General features: G+C 48.3%; 1 protein-coding gene across 1 annotated transcript in view; it reads left to right on the top strand.

Moving 5' to 3' along the window:
- Window positions 1-819: 819 nt before the first annotated feature.
- The window catches only part of EBF2 (EBF transcription factor 2), a 263,562-nt gene continuing 248,097 nt past the window's right edge, over window positions 820-16,284 (top strand). Inside the window, exons 1-5 of the mRNA XM_043984840.1 lie at window positions 820-1,327; window positions 5,073-5,229; window positions 6,441-6,504; window positions 7,061-7,116; window positions 7,704-7,777. Coding sequence (XP_043840775.1) covers window positions 1,197-1,327; window positions 5,073-5,229; window positions 6,441-6,504; window positions 7,061-7,116; window positions 7,704-7,777 — 482 coding nt within the window. The 5' untranslated portion in view covers window positions 820-1,196. The remainder of the gene's footprint in view (window positions 1,328-5,072; window positions 5,230-6,440; window positions 6,505-7,060; window positions 7,117-7,703; window positions 7,778-16,284) is intronic.

The following is a 16,284-nucleotide window of genomic DNA, read 5'->3' as shown; positions in this document are numbered from 1 at the left end:
CCGGCGGGCACGCTGTCAGCGATCACTGCTACTGCGGGGAAAGTTTACCCACACATCCCAGTGCGTGTGGGCCCACACTCTCACTTTCTTTACAAATATGTACGCATTCACACATAAATAGGCAGTGTTTGAGTAAGCCTCCAGCGTGTGTCTCTATCAATAGACCAAGCTGCGCGACATACGCGCGTACCGAGCAGGCAGCAGATACCCTGGGCACGCAGCGGAACGCCCGGCTCACGTGCTCCCGAGACAGCCAAGCGCGGCTTGTTGAGTGAAAACTTCTCCTCCAGCCCTGGGCAGCGCGGAGAGTGAGAGGTATGTAGGTAGATGAGAACGGGCTAGCGGGCGGACCGAGTTAGGCTGGGCTGCTGCGCGTCCAGGCCCGCTCTCACCTCCGAGACTCGGCGTGGAGCCGGGAGCCGGGCAGTGGCTGGAGGGAACCTCCGGCTCGCCCGCCGCCCTCCAATCGGGCGCGCCTATGCAAATGAGCGCTCCTTATCGGGAAGGCGGCTCCGCCTCCTTGGTGTGTCCCTCAGCTTTCAGTAACCCATTCATGGGGCCTCGGAGCGGCTGTATCGCGGCTCCCCCTCTCTCAGAGCCGCCAGCTTCTCACTAGATCCATTTCTTCCCTTGGCTCTGACAATTCGTCCTGGGATTTTCTTTCCCCCACCCCCACCCCACCTTTTTTTTTTTTTTGGTTTGGAGTTGGAGTGGTGGGGAGGAAAGGGGAGGGGGGCTGGGAGGGAGGAAGGGGGCGAGATTAGGCAGCCGTCCATCTCCTCCTGCTTCTCCCAGAAAACAGGTGATGCTCCTGGCCAGCGAACGCTCTCTGGATGCAGGCCGGGCTGCGGCGGGAAGGATGTTCTAGGCGAGCGGAGGTGAACGCCGGCGGCAGGAGCGAACTTACCGAAGGAAGGGAGGGGAGGGCGAAGCCAGCCAAACTTTGACGGAGGCCTACATCGCCGAGCGGCTGCTGCAAGCAGAAGCCCGAGCTTTTCCAGAAAGACGCAGACGGACAGACAAACTTTGGCTCTTCGTCTCTTTCTAGGACTTCTATTTTTTGGGGGAGGGGGGAAGGAACACTTGGCTGTGCGAGTCTTGTGACTACTCAGGGCTCGGCGGATATTCTCCTTTTAAAAAAGAAAGCAAAAACAAATTTCAAAGAGGCATCTGTTCTAGTGGATCATACTTTTTAAATGTTTGGGATTCAAGATACGTTAGGAAGAGGACCAGCTCTGAAAGAGAAAGCTCTAGGCGCGGAGATGGATTCGGTCCGGTCCTGGGTTCGAAACGTCGGAGTGGTGGATGCAAACGTTGCCGCACAAAGGTAAATAAATGTTTACCCATTTCTCTCCCCTTCTCATTTCCTTCTCTTCCCTCCTCTCCTCTTCTTTCCTCATTTCTTCTCTCCTCTTTCACATTTTCACCCCTTCTCTCTCATCTTATCTTTCTCACTCGGTTTCTCATCTCTTTGCCCTTTTCCTTTCTTCTGTCTTCTTTTATTCTCTTCTCTCTCCTTCTGTTTTTCTCCTCTCATTCTCCGTCTCTGTCTTTCCGTGTTCCTTTCCTCTCCATTCTCTATCATTCTCATTTTCTCTCATCTCTCGATCCCTCTCATCTCTCTCCCCCTTGAGTTTCTGCTCTCCCCATCTGTCACCTTCTTCTGTGAACGCTGTAGCTTCATCTAGAGACCTCTCCATTCCTACTTCCCCTCTGTCAAAGGGCTCTCTGTCCTTTGAAAATAAGGGAACCGAGGCTCCGAGTTGCCGCTGTAATTTTGTCATCCTCCTTGCCCCTCCTCACGAACTCCTGAACTAGAGTGTCATCCGGATTTCAAACCCCAACCCCTCGCTCCCAGACCGGCACCTTCAGCGTCCCCGTCTCGAGGTCCGAGTCCCCGAGGCCCGCGAGCTCAGCTGTCACTTTCCCCAAAGCCTGAGGATGTGCCTGAGGCGGAGGCAGCGAGGGAGACCCCAGTTAGCAAGCAGCTGTCACCCGGCGCCACCACCTGAGAGGACAAGAAAGGAGAGGTTTTGCCCTAAACTCGGGAGTTAGCCCCCCTTACTCCTGCCATTTGGGCCGATTCCGCCCCCCCCCATCCCCCAGCCCAGCCTGGCTTCAGGGCTGGCGGCGCAATGTCCAGCTGGGAGAGGCGGCTCCTCTCCGGGAGAGAGCCAGCAAGTCAGCCCGGAGAAACTGCGGGGAGCCGAGCCGCAGGGGAGTCTGGAAAGTCACGGGAAGGAAAGAGAAGGAAAGGGAAAGGAAAGAAAGAAAAGGAAGGATAGGGAAAAGAAGTGAAGGGAAAGAAAGACTAAAGGAAAGGAAGAAACAAAGGAAAAGGAAGAGGAGAATGCAGAGATGAGAGAAAAAGAAGGGGGAAATGAAGGAAGAGAACTAGGCTAAAGGAAAAGTTGGAAAGAAAGAAGGAAAAAGTCAGAAAAAAGAAGATGAAAGAATGGAAGAAAAGAAAAAGGCGAGAGGAAAGAAGAGAAAAGGCACAAAGAAAATAGAGGAGGAAGGACAATAAAGGAGAAAAAGGAAAAAAGACCTGAAATGAGTAGGAAGAAGGTTGGGGAGAAAGAACAAGGAAAGAAGGAAGAACAAGACAGGAAAGGAGAACAAGAGAAGACAACACTCAGTTTGCTTCGAGAACGAGAGATACCAACTTCTCTTCCTCTCGTTTTGAGAGGTCCTTGGAGTTGAGGTTGAGGCCAGAAAAATGCCATCTTTGGGTCCCCGGTCTCCTTAAGCACCCCCTTTAAAAGTAGGCCGCCTGTTGGATTCCTTTTCCTTGAATCCGCAGCGGTTTGTTAATTTCTCCCTCCTTTCCCCCCTTTTTCTTTTCCTTGCCCTTCCTCACCTCCAACAGCTGCTCCAGAGGTCCAAAGCGCTGCTTCGTTAGGTCCAGCGCAATCCACCTAAGACGAAGCTTCTTCATTCCCCTTTCCATAGCCCACATCCAAACCTTTTCCTCGAGAAGCTTCCTGAGCCCTCGTTGGGTCCGGCTGGATCGAACCTGCTCCCTGGGCCTGGGGCCCAGTCCCATTCCTACCTAACCGAATTCAGTGGCCTGATCCCGGTGGGAGGTCAGCTAAGGCCCAGTCCAGACAATCTGCTCTCTCAGTGTCAGCCAGCTGAGCCCAGAAGGTCGGCACGAGATTCTCTTCCCAGCCCGCCTGGGGAGCAGCCCAGCCGAGACTGAGATTTTCTCAGTTCGATGGAAGAGACAGTTTTCAAATGCCTATAGCTTTTCCTCGGAGGTTTGGGGACATCTCCCTCTTCTTCACCCCTTCAAACTAAACAGCACTCCAAGCTCATTCTCGTGGTAGGAAACTACAGCCCCCAAGAATTGGGGCGGGGGCAGATGAAACTTCCCAGAGAAGATAGCGCAGAGATTGCTCATAGGCTCTCTCCAGAAGCTAAGGGGTTCCACTGCTTCCTACAGCGATATTGCAGAGAAATTGAGTCTCTCCCTCCACCCCTGCTCCTTCTGACAATTTTTCTTGAGAGTGAAAGCGCCTTGCGGTCTCGGTTATGAGGTAGTGAGAGCTTTTGAGTATACTTTCCCAGCGCAGCTCCGGAGTTTGAGCGAATACCCCAAGGCCTGGGAGGTGGAATTTTGAAGCTCGGGAACTCCAAAACTAGCACTGAACCAGGCCTTCGGGAAAGCTGGGCAAGCGACTTCTCAGGGCTGTTGGGAACCTGACTGTGTACACACAGGCTGCAATAACAGGCGTGCACGCTCATCCATCCATCCATCCATTCATCCATCCGTCCGTCAGTCCCATCCCCCCTTCTTGGCCTTATTCTCCCCCCCTCCCCCCAGGGGAAAATGCCCAAGCATCAGTGGGTTTCCTCGCCTGGAATGGGAGGGGGGTGTAGTGGGGGGGGTGTAGTCAGTGGTGGTGGTATTGGGAAAATATTCATCCCCACTGGAGAGCTTTTCATCTTTTAATAAAACTTTGGATTCTCCAGCCCCACTACCTCTGGGGTTGTTCCCTCGAAGTCACTCACTCCCTTTTCGCTATCCGGGGCTCCAACTGGGACGCAAGAACTCTGGGATTGAAGGAGAGTTAGATACAATCAAGGTCTCAGATGAGCAGGACCTAAACTGGAGAAGAGGCTGGGGGTGGTTAAGGCCTTTAGCTGAACCTGGGGAAAACGAGACTTGGGACATCATTTTTGGCTGTCCCAGCTCGATTTTTGGACTCTGCCTTTTCCCAGGACTTCTATTTCAGGAGTCAGTTTTTGTTTCTTCCCTGGAAGGGGGGTGGTGGTTAGAAGTAAACAGAAGGCTACCAGCTCTAGAATGGAGAAAAGGGGGGGGGGAAGCAACCCTCCAACTAGGATGACAAGTTGGCTTTTCCTATGCAAACAAGTTGCTTCTTACAACAATATACTAATAAGCAGGGTTATTAACCAAACTCAGCACCGATCCCTTTCTCTGATCCTTCCCAGGCCACCTACCCGAAGTTCTGGGGTAGAAGAAGGCTCAGAGGAATGGGGGCCAAGTAGGGGGATAGTTGGAAAAGCAAACTGACATAAAGGGGGGGGGTCTGTCAGGCTTCTGTGCTCTCAGACCCCAGGGCAGAGAGAGAGAGAGACAGAGAGACAGAGAGAGACAGAGAGAGACCGAGACCAGGCAGGAAGAACTCTTCTCTGAAGCAGGGATCCAGGCCCCATGGTGGGGTCGGTTCGAAAGCTACAACCAAGGGGTTGGAGGCCCGGACCACATCCAAGAGATTGTTGAACGTGGTGTCCTCCACCCCCGGCCCTATCAAAGTAACCTCCCATGAGAGTGGGGGCTCTTTTTGTACTTTCCTCTGGACTCTGGGGCATCCCCTACTGCAAAATGCCTGACAGGTTCCCACTTTGAAAATTAGATATCCAAGGTGCGGAACTTTATTATAGAAGGCCACGTTTTTAATGGAGGCGGGGTGGGGGATCGTCAGTGCCTTAGAGAGTCTGGCTTCTGAGAAAGGCAGGGTTGTGTCTCTCGGTTTGATCAAAGCGCAACAGCAGCGTTTTTGGGGTCCTTTTTCCCCACCCCACTGTCTTCTCTTCTTTCGCAGCGGGGTAGCCCTGTCCCGGGCTCACTTCGAGAAACAGCCTCCTTCCAACTTGCGAAAATCCAATTTCTTCCACTTCGTCTTGGCTCTCTATGATCGGCAGGGTCAGCCGGTGGAGATCGAAAGGACAGCCTTCGTGGACTTCGTTGAGAACGACAAAGTAAGAGGAGAGGGGGTGGGGGCTAGGTCAGCGTTTCTTCCGCCTATCACCAGCGCCCCCGACTCGCACCCATGACTCTTAATAACTCCCTTCTTCAAAGTAGCCGAGAGTCCCCCCCCCCCCCATCGGTCACTGAGCCGCCCTGGACATCTCGGCTCACCCGGAATGATAAATGGAGGAATTGCGCCCAGGACCCGGGAAAGCACCTAGCACTCCCCCCAGCCCCGTCGCCTCCTCCCTTGTTCCTTCTCTCCTCCGTTAGTCCCCGAACACGTACCCTTCCTATGTGGAGCAGCCCTACCGTCTTATTCAGGACCTTTCATAACTCCCCTTAAGCAGCCACTTCAGTCAATTGCATTTTCAGCAATTTCCAGAAATAAAGCCTAGTTTGAAAACAGAAGAGGAGGAGGAAGAAGAATCCCCCCTTTCCACGCTGCACGTATTATTATTATTATTATTATTATTATTATTATTTTTAATTTTTTTTAATGACTGGGCCCCTGCCCAAGTAGTTGGTCACCTTGCATGCAGGCAATTCTGCAGGGAGCCCAGAGCGGGGAAAGGGAATCACCTCTGCCGGGCTCCTGACCTTTTCGAGGGCATTTGGGGGATAGGGTGAGAAATATCTCAGCACACCCCCTTGGGCTCAGACGTAGAATTCAAAAGCAGGTGAAGACGCCTGGGCTCGCCTGAGCCCAGGGGAGGGGAAGAGTGTAAGCAAAGAGGCTTGGAGGGACCAAGACAGACCAAACCGCAGTGTTTTTCCTGAGGTCCACTCTACCAGCGCCTTATTTTCTCTTAATGTCCCTCGTCTTCGGCTGAAGACACGGGGGAGGCTGTCACAAGAGCCCAGGCACACGTACTCATATATATTTTAATAATAATGATAATGATAATAATAAAGTATGTTTCAGGGGAAGGGTGTTGTGTCCCCAAATGGTCTTGGCTTTGGAGGCTCCACAAATATAGGAAATTTCTGAGTTTGGGAAAACTGGGCGGCGAACATAGTGGTGGTGGGCCCACAGGGCAGAAATAGTTGGAACTTTTCTGATGTCCTGGATCTGGAGTTATCAGTCATGGAAGGCGGGAGGTGTAGGCCCTTTGACCGCGGCAAGTTAATAATGTTCGAGCTTTCGGTTGGAGGGTGGGAGACCCGGAAAGACATCGGACAACAGTACAGATTCTTTTTTTTAATCTCATCTCTTTTCTAGGAACAAGGTAATGAGAAGACCAACAACGGCACGCACTACAAATTACAGCTTCTTTATAGCAATGGTGAGGCCTTCTCCAGTGGAGAAAAGGGAAGGGATAAATAAGGGAGGGGGCGTTGTGGTTATCAAACGAAAGAGATTTGAACTCGCCTCTCTGTGTCCTAATGGGGACAGGCTCTCAGGTGACTTCCAATGAAAGAATTAGGGAGGCATCAGAAGCTGAACAGCCTAGAGGAGGAAGCTGTAGCAAAGGAAGGCTTATTTAGTGGGGAAACTGAGTCCGCCTTGGGCCCTCAGAGGTGCGCAGTGTTAGCCTGCATCCAGGCGCAAGAAGAAAGAACAGAAAAATAAGGAGCTCCAGTGCGCTCGAATTTCTTTCTTTTTCTTGGGGGGGGGGCGCGGGGGGCGCGGACAGGCTAGTAACTTTTAGTTCTCCCGCACATCAGAGTTTCTCACACCCTCTGTTTCTTAAGTGCAAGATCAAAGCTCTTGTCTAGTTATTTTTTGGGGGAGTGGAAAGTTCTCTTCACTGAGTCGGGGTGCCTGCTGGGAGAAGTTTGCTCTCTCGAGTGGCGTGGCCAAATGAGTGACTTCTCTGCTTTCTGTACTCACCTTCCTAGGGGTCAGGACCGAACAAGACCTCTTTGTCCGGCTCATCGACTCCGTCACGAAGCAGGTGAGCTGAAGCGGTCGACTTCGGGGCTCTTTTCCTCTCCCTTCCTTTCCTTCGCCTCTGCCCCAGCCCCAACCCCTTCTCTACCTTGTCACTGCTGAGGCTTTCTATCATTTTTGCTGCTGCGGCTCATCGTCTCCCACCTCATTGCCCCCGCAGACTTGCTCCAAACTCACTAGCGGCAAAGTCTAAATCTTGGGTTCCTCTTCGGCTGAAAGGTGCTAGTGAGAGAAAAGAGAATAGGGAGGACCCTCACTTTCTAATTAACAATCAACTAGCCCCGGAAGACCATCTCCAAGGGTTGGGCAGATTTGAAACAATTCGGGGAAAGGGGATCCAGGCAAAAGCAAATTCTCTCCCTCCCTTCCCGATATATTAATATTCGGCAGAATGGCGTTTGTTTTTGTTTGTTTTACTTCCCCCCGCCAAGTTTTCCTAACGATTGCCTCAGTTGTCCATTTCACTTCTTTGCTTGAGAAGACCTTGGGAGCCACCTTTAAAAAGTGCAGGACTAGAAAGACTTATTTTGTGTTTGGTTTAAATCGCCTTTCCTCTTCTTTCCCCCCTTCTTTATTCTTTTCTCCTGGCAGCCTATAGCTTATGAGGGACAGAACAAGAACCCGGAGATGTGCCGAGTTCTACTCACACACGAAGTCATGTGCAGGTAAGCTGAAGTTTCCGGGAGGCTGCTGAATGATTGACTCTCTCTGGAGAGAGGGAGAGGCAGGGAGAGACACACGGAAACTTGTCTCACCTCGCGCCCAAGAGCTCGAAAGACAAACTGACCGAAAGATCAGAGACGTAGAGACCCTACTCCCATCTTTGGCTCCTGCCCGGCCCTTCCCGTCCCCACAAGTGGATTTCTAGGACAGATGTTTAAAAGGCTTGCTCCTGCTGACTTTCCGGAGGAAGCGTACTTCTTCCTACAATAAGCAAAGTACCTCTCTCCACAAATCTAGGACCTCACGAAGAATCTTGGAAAACTAAGGAGAAACCACCAATTCCCCAACAAATAAGACCTGAAACGGTCAGAGTAGGACTAGACAGTTTCCGTGGTCTAGACGAGAAAACATTGGCTCCCAGGCAAGGGGAAAAAAGAAAGAAAAACAAATACTTGGGGGGGGGCGTGTTTAGACAGTCTTCCAGGACAGGAACTGGGGAGACCCAAAAAGAGAAACTACCCGTAGCATCTCCGAACAGCCTGGGGATTGCTTGACTGTTTTCTCTCTTGCTTCAGAGGCCACCCGGAGGATGGGGTTGGGTTTACCGCGTGCTAACTCTTGTCAAGCCCAGCCTGGGTCTAGCCTCAGTGAAATCCGTCTGTGCACGCTGCAGAGGTGTTAAGTCTCGCCTTCGGCTGGGAAGAGAGGTTGTGTGTGCGGTGTACTTAGCCGAAGCAGATAAAACGGGCTTTGGGGGAGGCTCCGGTATGTTTTCTAAATTCATTTCCGCGCGCGGAAATGTATCACCTATGATTTCACCCCGAAGGGAAATTGCTTAGGTCCTCCCGCGGCTGGCCAGACCCACAGACCTACAGCCTAGCAAGGGCAGATCTGCTCCTCTTCTAATGAAAGGTCTTGCGGGCCTGGGATTAGGGAAATCTTTATTTGTAGTCGGGGAAAGCTAACCATGGCTTTCCTTCTAATAGACTTTTCTAGGTGCTGGCTATTCTGTTCCACCTCCCACTCCCCTTTGCTTTAAGAGTTTAATGAGATCAAATCCCCCTCGTTTCCAGTATTTTTAGGGGGTTTAGGGAAGGGGGGGCAGTGCGAGCTATTTCCTTGGCTGGAAGGCTGGTTTAGAAAAAGTCTCATAATGAAGGGGAAAGAGTATATTGAAGAGATTTTTTTTCAGGGGTGGGGGGGTCAGACTCCGCATTCTGTATTCCAAGTCTCTTCTCCGTTACTTGCCTCTTGGTTTCTAACGACTCCACCCGCTTGAAGAGAAAGCTTCAGTTCCTCCGGCTTTGGAGAAAGAAGCCAATCCCTCCTACCGCCTTATCTCACTCCCACCCCTTAGGCGTCAGGAATTTTTTTTCTTCAGTAAGGAACGGTCCTTAGAGTAATTTCTGGCCGCTTTGCTGGCAGCTCTGGCTACCCTTACCCCTTTTCCCCAACGTGGCCAGAGAGAAACCATAACAATCAGACGTGTTTGCTTTTAGGTCTGCCCAAATATTATCAAAACAAACTCGCCCAACGTAAAGTTCAGTTTAGCCACCGGGCCTCCGCGGAGGACCGGAGGCCGGTCTCTTTGGCGGTGCGGGACGGAGACTGGCTGAGAAGTCGGAGGCAGCCAAGCCGCCCCCTACCTCCCTTCTAGGGCATTCATTTCTCTGAGCTCCGACTGCCGCCGCTGCGGCCGGCCCGGCCTGTGCCGGAGTGATTAGCCCGGGAAGAAAATACAATTCCGAGGTGTACTTTCTGTATGATACCTAGATTAAAGAGACAGAGCACCCGGGGCTCCGGGTGGCTAATCAAAGGACAAAGGTTTGGGCTCCTTTACCCCCTCCCCTCCCGCTGCCCTTAAACGTCTTTGTTTGGAGACACCCAGAGAAGGAATTGCCCATTGTCTGGCGAATTACACCTAGCAATTTAAATGAGCCAGACCCACCCCACCCAGCTGCAGGCCCGCCTGACAGCCGTATTTGTATATTTTTTTTAAAGCACAATCCAAGCCTCCTTATTTTATGCTGTTTAAATAAGAGGCGGCAGGCATCAATTTTTAAAAGCCTCTAGTTTAGTCTGCATTATCAACAGAATATAAAAATTTAATGCGCTGGAACTTCTCGGCAGTTTTGAGAACAGTGGAGGAGCTCGAATGTTGTGCCCCCCCCCATTTCCCCCCCTCCTAGTGTTAAGATTTTTCGCTGTGGATAAAGCAGAGATGAGGATCTCCCTCCCCCCTCCCTCCCCCCCCACCTCTCCTTTAGTAGACTTGGGTTCCTGTCTCAGTTCTCACACCTATTATTAGTTCTCTGTAACTTTGGCCAAGTGCCCTCATCTCTCAGAACAAGAATTTATCAATTACCTACTATGTGCTAGGCTGAGGGGATGTAATGAATAGAACAGTTAGCCCTGGGTTCCAATCCGATATCATGAACATACTAGCTGTGTGACTCTGGGCAAGTCTCTTAACCTCTCAGTATCCGGAGGCAGCTCTGTAAGACCGTTAGAAATAACAACCGATCAGCATCCTGGAGGGAGCTTTAGTGCTGGGGAGTCCTCCCCCCTCTACAAATTAGTAGTAGTCTGGCACCTCTCCTCACCTTCTTCCCCCCAAGAATCCAGTCCAAAACAATGCTAAGAACTAGGGATACAGTTTTGTTTGTTTGTTTGTTTTCAAACAGTTCTTGTAGTTAAGCGGTTCCCATTTTAGTGGGGATAGGGGTAGTTTGTTGGACGGGCATACAATATGTAAATAAAGGCAAAGTGTATACATCTGTGAAATAAGGCTAACATCTCCCTAAGTCCCAGAATTGTGAAGAGTCAAACGCCTCCGTGTGTGAAAGCTCTTTGTGCCACTGAATGTGGTATAAATGTAACTCATTCTCCTGTTATTACTCTGTATCCCAAGTAGGCATCATTCAGCTTGCTTCCCTTCCCAATAGAACAGTTGGACTCCATGGGGGATAAGAGTTCTCCCTGTCGCTGAGCTTTTGCAATACAGATACCTCGGCCTCCACTACATGGGAGAGAGGATTCAAAGACCCAGCTCCCTAGTAGTTAGAGAACGTAATTAGTTTCATTTGCACTGAGTCCTTGACATAACTGGACACACTACCCCATCTCCTCCTGTTTCTTGACAGCTCGATTCCAGCTAACCTCCTGTGGAAAGAGGGCATATATAGATGCACCGATATTTTGGGGTTAGAGCAGCAAAGTTTGAAAAAAATTTCCCCAGGAATCACTTTGTCCCCACTCCCTCTCAACTGCATCCCCCCTCCTCACTTTGCCAATTATTAGCCAGGAGAACTCCTCTGTTCTGTCGCTGCCAGCCGCCCCTGCGCCCTCAATGCTCAGAGGGTTAAAAGATATTATAATTTGAACAGAAGTAGTCTCGAGGCCTACAGCTGGCTAATAACAGAGTTGTATTGAGGGCTCGAAAGCCCCACAGCTGTGACTTTTCGCCACAAGGCTCAGGCTAGACGGGAGCCTAATCAGATGGGCCAGCCGGCCAGTGGGGCCAGTGTCTTTATCGGCCAGATGGTGTGAATTTAGACACTTTTGTTATGCAATCACAGGGAGGAGTTGAAGAGGAGAGAACAAAACAAAGGCCGCCATGCTGGGCGCTTATTTGAGTTTGAAATTAGAGACAGATTTGGGAAAGTTGAGGACTGAATTTGAAAAGCAGTTTTGTTTTTTTTGAGGGGCACTAGTTGGTCTTGTCCAGAAGCTTGACTGGCTGGACACCCCTGTTTGCAGGGCTGTCTCCTCTCCCATATAGTAGTAGTAATAATAACAATGATAATGATGATAATGTGCTTTGTAAGCCTTAAGCAGTATAGAAATATGGTCATATCAACAAGATCACAAATCCATTGGACTTTAATAATGATGATGGTGATAAGATCCAACAGCTGCTAATTCCCTCTCCTCCAATCCTTTGTGTTTATTTTATATGTTTTCTATATACAAATGTTTACTTGTGTAATAAAGACATATTGAAGAGGTAATGACATAGGACATTAAGGACATATCTTTCTTGATTGACTATAAGCTCCTTGAGGGCAGGGACTGTTTTATTTTTTTGTTTTTATATTTTGAGTACCTTCCACAGTACCTGACCCACAACAGGCACTTAACAAATGCTTGTTGATTGATTTATTGGCCATGATTCAACTTTTGGCTCTGTCACTTCCTACCTATGTGACTGGGCAATCAATCAATAGGTAAATTAAGTGACTGAACCTCTCTGGGTCTCAGCTTCCTTATTTCTTAAAAAGGAGTGTTTGGACATTGTTGTTATGCAGTTATTTTCTGTCATGTCCAACTCTTCTTGACCCCATTTGGAGTTTTCTTGGCAAAGACACAGTAGTGGTTTGCCATTTCCTTCTCCAGTTTATTTTACAGATTGAGGAAACTGAGGCAAACAGGGTTAAGTGACTTTCTCAGAGTCACACATCCAGTAAGAGTCTGAGGACAGATTTAAATTCAGGAAGGTGAGTCTGATTCCAGGCACACACCATCTAGCTGTCTCTGGGGTTAGACTAGATGGGAGATTTTTCAATTTTGGGAGGTCATGAGGCAGCTAGGTGGCCAAGCAGATAAAATGCTGGGCCTAGGGTCAGGGTCCTCATGAGGATTAAATGAGACAATATTTGCAAAGGGCTTAGCACAGTCTCTGGAATGGGGTAGATGTTACATAAATGTTTATTCCATGACATTCATGGTCTCCTTGGCAATTTGGGAAGCCCAATAATACCTTTTCAGAATAATGTTTTTAGGTACATAAAATAAAATACAAAAGATTCCAAAAGTTGGTGAAAATTAAAATGTAATACCCCCTACCCCATTCACTGGACTCCTGAACTCTATGCATAAACCCCAGGTTAAGAACCTATAGACTAAATGAGATCCCTTTCAGCTGTTTCTGATCTTCTGTGTTCAGAGGGGGGAAATCCCTTGCCCACAGGAATGCAGATAGAAAGTGGCAGAATAGGGATGGGCATCCAGGTCTTCTGGCATCAAAGTTCAGAGCTCTTTGTGCCAGGCTCAGCAGAATGAAGTCCCTTTGCTATTCCTCCAACTGTATTACAACCTCTTCACTTCTCTTCTCATGGGTCTGTCCAAGACTCTTCTAAGATGGGGGAAGGATGAAAGAAATCCTGGGAGTGAAAGTCCTAAGGAAACTGGAGTGAATAGAGGACTGTGGGAAGGAGCAAAACCACCAGGCTAAATGGGCAAACCACTTTCATTTTCTTTCTGGGGAAAGTGACAAGGACGTTCTAATTTCTCTTTGCTAGGCATAAGCGCATACACATCAGGCCAAGGACTAGTTTCTCAGTCTTCCTGGCATTTCCTACTTTTCAGCTAGGTCTGTCAGAAAAATCACTTCCAAGGAGCTGATCCAGCCTGAACCTGGGCTTAGATAGGCTCATTCTCAGCCTCCACCTACACATTTAGTGAAGGGGAGAATCCTGGGAATTCTCTGGATCTCTGAGGTCCCAAATCTCTGAGCCAGAACCCATAGGCCCTGATTGAAGGTGGCGGGCATGGAGTGGTGTGGTTTCCACCACTCCCTCTGTAGACAGAGGGCCTGGATTCACTTTTTTTCCTGCCATTTACTACCTTGGTGTGATCTTGGGAAGAATATTTAACTTTCCTGGCCCTCCTCCATTTTCTCCCCTGCAAAGTGTGGAGACTCGACTGGATGGTCTCTGTTTTCTCTTCCAGTTGTAGATCTGTTATTCTACAACCTCTAAGATGGGCAGCTAGAGCCCCATGCCTGGAGTCAGGAAGACCTGAGTTCAAATCTAGCCTCAGTTGCTTATGAGCTGTGTGACTCTGGGCAAATCACTTCATGTCTGACAGTTTTCTCAACTTTAAATCAGGAGTAAGAGTACTATCTACCCTCCTAGGATGTTGTGACTCCCAAATGAGATATTTGTCAAGTGCCTCGAATATAGTAGGCACTTAATAAATGCTTATTCCCTTCCCCTTCTCCCAGCACTAAATCTGTGATCTATAGCTTCTGCTTTAGGGTCCATAACCAACCAACAAGCATTTATTAACATGCTTGCAAACCCTAATGTTATGTTCCTGGTGTGGGAGATTAAAAACAACAAAGAAATAATTCCTGCCCTATAGGAACTTAACACTCTATTAGGGGAGGGGTAGAAGTACATATAAAAGAATATATAAAATACTTATAAGGTAACTGGTGAAGTAGAAACACTAATACCTGGTGGTGGGGGGGGGGTTGAGGGAAGAATTGTTGTTCAGTTGTGTCTGATTCTTTGTGGCCCCATTTGGGATTTTCTTGGCATAAATACTGGAGTGGTTTGCCATTTCCTTTTCCAGCTCATTTTACAGATTGAGGAAACTGATGCAAACAGGGTTAAGTGACTTGCCCCAGGGTCACACAGCTAATAGGAGGTCAGATTTGAATTTAGGTCTTCCTGACACTGTCCACTGTGCCTCCTAGAAGCTGGGGCAGAATGAGGAGAGGCTTTACGTAGGAGGTAGCCAAGGATTTGGAGAGAGCAGAGGTGAACAGGCCTGGATTTCATTTTCAGAACAAATCATGACTCAGCCCAGCTGGGTGGAGGAGGCATTTTACTACCTTTTGAAAAATTAATAATAACAATTCATACTCAGGCAGTGCTTTACTGTTTATAAATCCCTTCTCTGGCAACAACCTGAGGAGATGAGGAGGGGAAAGGGAGAGCAAAGACTGTGATTCCCATTTCACAGAGTAGGAAACAGAGGTTTGGAGAAGTAACCCAATCCTTTCATGAGGACCTTTGAGTATTCCTGGGAATTTCTTTTGTGATTGTCCTTTAATTCAATATCCATTCAAAAACATTCATTATTAAGCCAATATGTGCCAGGTACCACGAGAGGTTCAGGGACACATAAAGACCAAACTAAAATGGTTTTAAAATTTTAGTTGTTATATTGAAAATCTGGTGAGGTACTAGTGCAAAGACCCCACCCTTTTATATTTGTATTTTATTCACTTCCTCCAGGTTAATCCCCCACAATTGTACTGCTCTGGCATCAGTCTCACATTTTTATCTGTTTTTCTTCTCCTCCTGAGGAAATCCCCATGGAAAAGCAACTGAATTCAGCTGAGGAATTTTGCAAACTCACTCGTCCCTCCTCAGAACTGTTCTTGATAAAGCTAAGCAGATGGGCCCGTTTTGACATTGCTCTCTGTGTGTGTTTTCTTTCTGAAATCCCATGCAGCTAGCTCAGCAGTCATGCCCACTCTGGGGTCAGTTGAAACGCTGATGATGTCAGTTGAGATAATCCAGGGTGATAGGCCTGAGTTCCTAGGGAACAGAGTCCTCAGAGCTATATGATCTGAGTCCCGAGTCTTCTCAAGCAATGCTGAGACATTATGAGGATGTAAACAATATCGGAGTAATGGGACAAATCAGAGGATGAGAGAGACAGAGAGACAGAGACAGAGGACAAAGACAAAGACAGAGACAGATGGACGGAGCAACAGCTGATCAAAATTTTTATTAGTATTAATCTTGGATTGGATTGAAAATTTAAAAATAAGATGCAATATAATTTCAAACGCAAAATGCAGAATATCTTTTTTTAAATCCCAGTGGTTAAATTTGGCTTTCAGAAGATTTTTCTCTTCTATTTTCAGCTGATTTGGTGAAAGTTCTCAAGAGCCCATTTAGTGAAAGTCCATAGCATCTGTCAGTTTGTACAGCCTAGGAGGGCAGAGCCTTGTCTTATTTTTCATGATGTCTCCCCCTATGTCTTTGCATGGGGGTCTGCACATGTGGAATAGACAATATATGTTTTGTTCAATTGGGTTGACCTGACTTTCTGTGGTATATTTCTTTTTTTTTTTTTTTTTTTTTTTTTTTTTTTTTTTTTTAGTGAGGCAATTGGGGTTAAGTGACTTGCCCAGGGTCACACAGCTAGTAAGTGTTAAGTGTCTGAGGCCGGATTTGAACTCAGGTACTCCTGACTTCAGGGCTGGTGCTCTATCCCCTGCGCCACCTAGCTGCCCCTCTGTGGTATATTTCTTAATCAGGGCTCTCTACAATTACGGTTCCTCATTCATTAAATCTACCTATCCTAGACTAGAGGAGTAGATCTGTTTTTGATTCACATCTACAAGGGAGTAAATGGAGGACTGGGGGTTGGGGGTGGTGGTGGAGTGCAAACAGATGATAGAGAATTGCACTGAAAATCAGTGTTGACTGGGGAGTTAGGTGACTCAGGAGCAAGGCACTTTTCATTATCCTGCTCTTTAAAATGAAGACAATCATATTTAGAATTAATTATGGGATCATAGATACATAGTTGGAAGGAATTCAGATTCCATTTGGTCCAACCCTATTATTTCACAGATGGGGAAACTTTGGCCTTGAGAAGTTCAGGGACTTGCCCACCCTCAGGAAGGACTTCCCTAAAGCATTCTGGATTCATATCCACACCTCTTCCTTCATGGCTTCTCATAGACATTAAAATCACTGGCTAA

The sequence above is a fragment of the Dromiciops gliroides genome, chromosome 2 (assembly GCF_019393635.1).
Source record: "Dromiciops gliroides isolate mDroGli1 chromosome 2, mDroGli1.pri, whole genome shotgun sequence".
Lineage (NCBI taxonomy): Eukaryota > Metazoa > Chordata > Mammalia > Microbiotheria > Microbiotheriidae > Dromiciops > Dromiciops gliroides.
The sequence above is the reverse complement of the archived record's forward strand: the minus strand, read 5'-3'. Positions and strand labels throughout refer to the sequence as shown.